This window comes from Platalea leucorodia (genome assembly GCF_965183815.1).
Source record: "Platalea leucorodia genome assembly, chromosome: 6".
Lineage (NCBI taxonomy): Eukaryota > Metazoa > Chordata > Aves > Pelecaniformes > Threskiornithidae > Platalea > Platalea leucorodia.
Genome location: NC_138828.1, coordinates 86,891,146 through 86,899,172, shown reverse-complemented (window position 1 = coordinate 86,899,172; position 8,027 = coordinate 86,891,146). Strand labels below are relative to the sequence as shown.

Sequence of the window (8,027 nt, the reverse complement as noted above, 5' to 3'; positions counted from 1 at the left end):
TTAGTCCTCTGCACAGGTACACCACAGTGCTGCTTGTCAGCTGGCTGTTCTGCTGCTGTCTGCATCAACAGGCTGGTAAGCCTGCAGGAGTCATCAGCAGCCCCATCCAGACTCAGGGACAGCCCATGCCAGGATGCCTGGTCTAGCCCCGCACAGAAGGGACATAAAATATCTCAAAACCACTATCAGCACCAAAAGGACAACCTGTTTTTCCCCTGCATATGTTTCTGCCCAAGGCTGGCCACACGGCAATCGCAGCCAAACCCCTGACCTCAGACCACACAGCAAGGATCACAGTTTTTGCCATTAAAGTCAGTGGGATCCAGACTGGACCATTCCAGGCCTTTCAAGAGCAGCTGGGAGCAGGGGGAAATCAGCAGAGGGATCAGGCTGGGGAAGGAGCGATCCTGTGACTAATCACCAGTCACCGAGCTGCAGCAGCGCTGGAGCCTGGCCCTGCTCAGCCTTACGCTTGGAGGCCATCACAACATTTTGTGCCCTGATCAGCACATAAAGGTATCTGCAAGCCTGACTCTCATATCCCTTAATCCCCTGGCACCACAGCTGAACCTGGCACCCGCTCTTCTTCGCGGTTTCCTCTTAGCTCAGTAGCTCTGGCACAGGCACGAACGTGCCACCATGTGAGCACTGCTCAGCTGGGCCGCCCTGCTCCACAGCACTGTACCAGCATCTCCCCATCCGTGTGCCTGACAGCCCAGACATGCCACAGGCAAACGTTTCATTCTAAAACATACAGATTTTAATATTAAAATAATTTTGTATAAAAATACTTTTGGAGACTGAGGGCAAGCAGTCTTCCTCACACCACAACGGGCATGCCAGCCCTGCGGGCTGGTCAGAGAGGAAGCCAGAGCAGAGCCAGAGCAGCAGGGGCAGGGCGGCGCAGCCAGCCCTCCTGCGGATCAGGAGGCGGCAGCAGAGCCAGAGGCACGCTGGCACCTGCACCAGCCACAGCTCTCTTGCTCTTGCTGCGGAAAGGGCCCCCAGGGAAACGCAGCCCCGCGGTGCTGGTGAGCAAGAGAGGCTCTGCCTGAGCCAGAACAGTCCCAGCCTCAAGCCACCCCCAGGACCCGCGGAGGACAGCAGCCAGCACTGCTCACGAACGGGCCTAGGCCCCCCGGTCCCTCCTGGGCAGGCACAGAGCAGCAGCATGCTATATCTCTCCTAAGTCCTCGTAGACAGGCGATAAGCTGCACTCATCCACAGACTGCTCCTTCTTCTGCACGTGCTGGGGCTTCACCACCTGGCTGTACAGCACCTCCACGTTGTTGTTGTTGCTACTGTTGAGGCTGGGTTTGACGACCGCCTTCTCAGGAGCAGCGTTCCCTCGCCACCTGCCAGGGTCCCCGCTCCTCTCGGTGCCTTTAGGGATAAAGGCTGCCTGAGGCTTGGGGGCAGGCACCGGCTTGGGGCCCTTGGCCTTGGCCTGGAAGGCAGGTACCGAGTAGTCATCAGTGCTGGGGTTGTAGGGATACTCGTAGCCGCTCCTGTCGTCATGGCCCTGGGTGCGCCAGGCCTCGCCCGTGGGCCGTGCTTCGTCGTAGATGCAGGCGGAGGGGGGCAGCGAGCGGGGAGCGCGACCCTCGGGCTCATCGTAGATGTGCTCTCTCTGCCCGGGCACCGCGGGGGCCTGGCTGCGTCCCTCAGCCCAGACCTGCTTGTACGTGCCCGAGTATGGCGGCGCCGGCAGCCGGAGCTTTGTCTCGTCTGAGGCACCGCTGGGCGCCTTGGCCCCACTCACGGCCTTGCTGTCTATGGGGTCCGAGTACAGCGGGTCCAGCCAGGGCCGGAAGCCCTTCACCGAGTCCAGGGGCTCCGAGTACACGCTGGACGGGTCCTCGGCCGGCAGCACAGCACGGGGCACCTTCGGCAGAGGGGAGCGCGGGGGTGTGCTCGGGACCGCGGGCTTGGCCTGCGGCACAGGGAGCTCTGGCAGAGTTCGGGTCTTCAGCAGAGACGTGGTGTCTCTCTCCTCTGCCACTGCACTGGGCCTGGGCGCCAGCCCCACTTTGGGTGCCAGGGTGTCATCCCCCGCCGCGGGCAGCTCCAGGCTCAGGGAGTCAGCCAGAGCCTGGCGGATCAGCACCACGCTGGGGCTGTCCGAGTCCAGAGAGTCACAGCTTTGCCGGTTCTCCTCCACCTGCGCTTTCTGCTCCCGGATGGAGGCTTCCACCAGGCGGAAGATCTCGTTGCCCTGCTTGGTCTCAAAGGTGAAGTTCCCTGGACCGGAGTCGCAGCGCCTGCCAGCTTCGAAGGAGAACATCACCTGCAGGGGAAGCGGAAGGGTCACATCCTGCCCAGCACCTGCCGACCCAGCGCATCGTGCAGGCTGTGCTTCCTGCTGAAGGGCGCATGGCTGCGGTGCTGATCCTGCACATGCTGCAAGAGACTTCACTGAACATCCTGCTCCTTCTGCTCCCCGCAGCGAGGGCCACAGCTCAGTGAGCACCACCCCAGGGGCGTGCTGTGCTCAGCAGCTGCACAGCGCCTGGGCAGGGGGAGGCCGCGCTGCCCAGCAGCCCAGAACAAGCTGTGAAATTGGAGCAGGATGCACACTTGAGGGGACATCACTGCGACATGCCCCAGGGCCAGAGCTGCAGGTCCTGCTGGAGACCTGCTGCCTTACCTGAGCAATTGCAGCAGCAACAACTGGCACCAGATAGTCTAGGAAATAATACGCAGTTAGCACTGAGAACCGAGTAGGGTGAGAAGGTGAGTGACAGTTCAGCAGGGGAAACTATTATGGGCATCTTGGGTAAGTCAGCATGAGTCAAGCAGCAGGGAAGCAATCCAGAGGGAAGAGATACAAGATGGAGGAACACAGCTTTCCACAGGAGAAAGGCCAGAAGCAGCAGCTTGGCTACCAATAGTAAGAGAAGCATTTGCCTTACCAGCATTACTCTGTTAATGGTATAAAGTACTTTAAAGAGAAGTCTTGCACCAAGGCTGTGTTCCTCAGGCCTGAACACACACTCATGTGCAGGTTCCTACCAGCAGATGCCCACACTTTCTGAACCTGTCCCTGAATCCAGGTGAGATTTTCTGCCTCACCGGCGCGCTCTCACATGCAGCAGCAGTCTCTGGGCTTGCTGCAAAAGCCTCTGGGGCCAGAATTCCTTTTGTGGGTCAACACTGCCAAACACAAGCACAGCCAGCCGATAGCTGCTCGGGGGGGACCTGTGGGTGCAGCTGCCTGCTCCTCACACCACGTGGCCCCTCTGTGCGGGCCTACACAGGTCAGCCAGGCTAAGAGCAATACGCCCCGTAAGGTGCGCAAATCCACAGTAACTGGTGTCTCAAAAGCCCCTCCTGCTCTGGCCACCATCCTTTGGGGGGGATGGACTGAATCCAGGGCAGAGCCACGACTGCAGGGAGCCAAGGTCCCTGGAGGCTGGGGAGAGCTTGTGCGCAGCACAGAAGGACATGCCTGCCCACGGCATGGGCTGGGGAGCGCTGGGATGGAGAACGGGGGCAAGCCAGCTGCGGGGATGGCAAGCAGAGGGGCCAGCAGGAGCTGCAATGGCCCCAGTGGGAGTGGGGCAAGGACCACATAAAGAGGGGCTCTGCACAGCCATGCCCTCGGTGGGGACGGGCGTCCTGCTAGCCCATGCTCCTGCACAGTGACACAGGTGGGAGCTAGGAACAGACAGGATCACAGATGCCCCAAGGACCCTGCTGTGGTCGCCGAGGGCTGTAGCAGTTCTGGCGTTTGGCAGGGCGTGCTGCACGGCTGCCGCAGGCTGGTTGGGCACATCAGCTCCTTACCCTTCAGCAACGGAAAGCCTGCGGGGGAACAGGCCTCAGCACGTGGCACGCAGGGCCCCCCCGTCCCCCACCTTGTCCCGGCCGTATCTCCGGAGCAGCCGGTAGGGCCAGACATAGAGGATCTCATTTGTCCGTGGGTCCTTCAGGATGAGGCTGTCACGCTCCGCCTTGAGCACGTAGGCACCGCGCAGCTCGCATCGCTCCGCGGCCTCAGTCCGTTGCACCGTCACCCAGAAGGCATTCACTGTGGGGACAGGGATGCTCAGGGGAGGGCGGAGGAAGCCATGTCCCCAGCTCCAGGCGAGTCCTCGCCCTGCCCACCGGAGTCCCGGTGGTGGAGCAGCAGCAGGACAGGCCCCGCAGAAGGTGGCCCGAAGTCAGGGCAGCAGCAGGTCCCACCTTCGTCTCTCGAGTAGTAGATGGAGTTCACGGCCATCTCCAGGGCCAGCGCCTCCTCGCCGCCCTCTCTGCCACGCCGGGCTGCCACTCCAGCATCACTGGGGCCATTTCCCTGACAAGGGAGAACAGATCAGCCCCAGCCCCCTCTTCCCGCATCAGCCCTTGGGTCCCCTTGCAGCCACTGCCCCCCCAGCCCCGCATCGCCTGGGCCCCGCTGCCCTCCCCGAGGGGCCCACCCCAGCCCCACACAGCTTGTCCATCCTGCAGCCATACCAAGCCCTTCCCGGCCCAGAGCCAGCAACAGACCTCAGGCCCGCTCCCACCGAGGCGACATGAACACAGATGAACAGGGCCGGGCAGCGCAGCAGGGGCTTCCCTGGAGCCCCCGGCACCACCCTGGGCCCCGGCTGGGCTGTGCATTGGACAGCGTGCAGAAGCAAGCAGTTACGCCCGGCAGCCCTACCCTCCAGACCCTGCCCAGTGCAGCACAAGCCAGCACTGAGACATGGCCTCCTGCGGGGCAGCACCTGGGGGTCCCGTGTGCCCGCTCCACTGCTGCTCATCTGACCGCTATGGCGTGCCCATGCAGGTGCCCCGGTGCCGAGGCAGAGAACAGCTCTGCTTCCTCACCGATGCGCTCCAGCACAGGGGACATCGGCGCCCAAAGCATCGCATGGGCCCAGGCACACTGTCTCAGAGGTACGAGCAAAGGAGGGAGCTGATGAGATGACCCAGTAACGCAAGGGTCTGTGTCCTGCTTCTGCACAGGCAGGAAGGCAGCGCTAGTATCAGCGCACAGCCCGCAGAAGGGAAGCGAGCACTTCTATTTTAGGCGCATGCAGAACTGAAAGTGCAACGCACACACTCTGTCAGCGACTGTGTCCCAGCAGCAGGGTCCCCTGAAGGGCCTGTGTGGGGGATGCACCCTTGATGCTACCACTGAATAACAAAGATCCTCCTCCAGGGAAGCCCATGCAAATCAAAGGCTCACAGGCGCCCAGCAAGAGCTGCTTCAGCAGACTTCACACCGTTGCATGAGGGTCTGTATTTGGACGGGAGCTGGAAGCTGTTTCTCAGGGTCACGTGGGATGGGGTTGCAGCAGAGTGTACATTTTGCAGAAGGGAAGCTGTCACAGCTTCAGTTTAAAACCTAGCCACATGAGCTTCTTAACAAGAGGCAAGGCCCAAAAAGGCTCTTGTTTGGCTCCTAAATAGAACGGGGACTGCTAAAACCTAGTGCCCTTAATGCTGATAGCAGCAGCTCCTGCTCAGCTAAAGCATCTAATGCAGCAGGGTTCCAGCCTGCGATCGGGAAGTCAAAGGCCAGCTGAACTGCGACAGCTCTTCAGAGCTCTGTTTGACTGCGCTTTCCCTCATCTTCAAAAGAAGAAGCAATTCTGTTCTCAACTCCAAATGATCTCTGGCCCCAGTTCCCAAGCTACTAGACCCTGCTTACCCTCCGGGCAGCAACAAACAACATGACACAAAATCATGCTCTCCATGCAGATGACCAGAAATCACAACTGAGAATCTCCAGCTTTTTGCAGAGAGGCCACGTGCAGCTCCTGCGCCTCTTGCCCCAGGCCAGGCCTTTCTAGAGCACATGCCATCCTTGCAGCCTTTTGCTTCCTAAACTGTCAGGTTGCTTCTGGACCTCAAGCACGCAACGGACAGCTACCCTGTGAAGGAAGGTATGAGCAGCAAGCAGATGTTCCCCCGCCTCGCCACTACCCTGCACCACTCCAAAGGCACGTGCTGTGTCCCTAGCTCAGCCCTGCAAGCCATTTCCAGGAAAAAGGCTGCAACACTGTGCACCAAACAGACACAGGCATGGACACGGAGTAATTTCCAATACCCTGCCGGTGTCTTTTGGCCTGGTCAGCAGGGCTGCCGGCTGCACAGACACATTTGGCTTGACAGCAGACTGCAGGGAGATGGAATCAGGGACAAAAAAAGGCTTAAGGTAAATCACGCTTGGCAAACACCCGCATCCTTGTGGGAAGATCCTGGGATCACCAGCTGTGCAGCCAGCCACCCTGCGAGGCAGCCCTGCCCAGCCCTCGAAGCCTGGAATCGGCTAGGCACAACCCAGGGCTGTGCAAACATCTCCTAGGAGGCACAGCAGGGAACCCGTGGGGCAGGGCAGGTGCGGGCTGCTCTCGCAGAGAGGTGCGGATGACCAGATTCGTAGGCCACCCGCTGTCCAAACTGCCTTCACAGGGAGGCATCGCGCTGGCTGACCGCTAGCTCTAGGGAAGGCTGCAGAGCTGCTACGGGGCTGCGGGCAGGGGACAGGGGAGCCGGAGGGCTGTGCCGCAGGCCCAGCACTGATGGCGCGTTCCCGGCAGCAGGCAGGAGCGAGCCCCGGGGCTGGGCGAGGGGGTGCACTGGCCCCACGGCTGCTGGCGCTGCCGCCCAGGAGCCAGGTGGGTCCCAGAGCCAGGCACAGCAATGCTCTCGGGGCTCTGCTTCCGCCGCTGCGGCAGGAAAGGTGGCGGTGGTTGGGCCAAGAGGAAACACTCCTCAGCCATCACCCGGCCATCACCCGGCCCCTGCCAGGTCTCTAGAGGGGCCAAGCACAGGCTTCATGCTGGGGGAGGGGAGCCCAACTTGAAATTTGTAGCTGCAACCAAGAATTCCTGACAGCACGGCGCAGAGTCCCGTAACCCGCCTGGCTGCTGGCACGGCGGGAGCTATCGCGAGGGGACCGCGGTCCCAGGGCCACGCACTCTGACCGCCTGCGACCGCTCACGGGTGCTTCGGGGTCTCCGTCCCTGCACCGCCGGGCCTCCCGCTGGGCAGGGAGGGAGGGGTCGCGCCACCCCCCCGCCGCACGGCGCCGGTGCCAGGACCCCCCCCCGCCGGGATGCCCCTCCGCCCGCCCCGGGGCTCACCGGGAAGGCGATCTCGCACAGCTTCGCCACCCACTCCTCGCTCTGCTGCTTGTCAGCTGCGAAGAGGTAGCTCCTGCCGCTGGTCTCCAGGCGGAAGACGGCCATGCCGGCGCGGGGGCCGCTCTCGGCCACGGGGGCCACGCTGGTGCAGTCAGCCAGCCGCACCACCGTCTTGTCCAGCCGCTTGGTGCCCAGCCGCTCGGGCGGCGCCGCCGGCTCCTTGCAGTCGAAGAACTCCAGGCGGGCGACGCCGTGCTGGCTGGCCGGGTACAGCACGAACCAGCTCGGCTTCCACCTCTGCAAGGCAGCGGGGTCGCGCTGGGGCCGGGCCGGGCAGCAGCGGGGCGCCAAGGCGGGGGGGGGGGGGGGCGCTCCCGGGCGGCGGCGGAGACCGGCCCCGCCCGCGCCCGCCCGCACCCCCGCGCCCAGCCGGGCCGAGCCCCGGCCCCACTTCCCCAATCGCCGGGCGGCGCCCGCGGCCCGGCAGCGCGCCCAGCCGGGGCGGCCGCGGGCAGCGGGCCCGGCCCGGGCGGCGGCACGGAGAGCGCCCGGCCCCCGGCAGGGGGGAGGAGAGCCCGCCCGCACCGGCCCGCACCGGCCCCGCACCGGCCCCGCCGCGCGGCGCCGCCCCCGCCCGCCCCGCGCCGAGGCGCGAGCCCCACCTTGGTGCCGAACTTGTGGCTGTGCTGCACGAGGAGCGGCCCCTCCTTGGCCGGCGGGTCCATCCCGCGCCGCCACGCGCCGCCACGCTCCGCGCGCTTCCGCCCGCCGCCGCCCGCGCCGCCGCGGGGCGGGGCCGGGGCGGGGGGAGGCGCTGTGCGTGCGCGCGCGTGTCCCGGTGGGTGGGTGCGTGCGTGCGCGCGCGCGCGGCCAGGCACGGGCACGCGCGCGCGTGCTCACGGGAACGCGCGCGGCCGCGCGGGGCGCGCACCGCTCCCGCTCCCCGCT

At 64.0% G+C, this 8,027-nt stretch overlaps 1 protein-coding gene across 1 annotated transcript; it reads right to left on the bottom strand.

Annotated features, from left to right (window-relative positions):
- Positions 1-806: 806 nt before the first annotated feature.
- On the bottom strand, positions 807-7,827 carry DOK1 (docking protein 1). The gene is made up of 5 exons (XM_082316382.1): positions 7,742-7,827; positions 7,080-7,376; positions 4,186-4,297; positions 3,858-4,030; positions 807-2,287 (listed from the first exon to the last, which is right to left on the bottom strand). Exons 1-5 carry the CDS (start codon positions 7,802-7,804, stop codon positions 1,175-1,177), a joined length of 1,758 nt encoding a protein of 585 aa, XP_082172508.1. The 5' UTR covers positions 7,805-7,827; the 3' UTR covers positions 807-1,174.
- Positions 7,828-8,027: the final 200 nt, after the last annotated feature.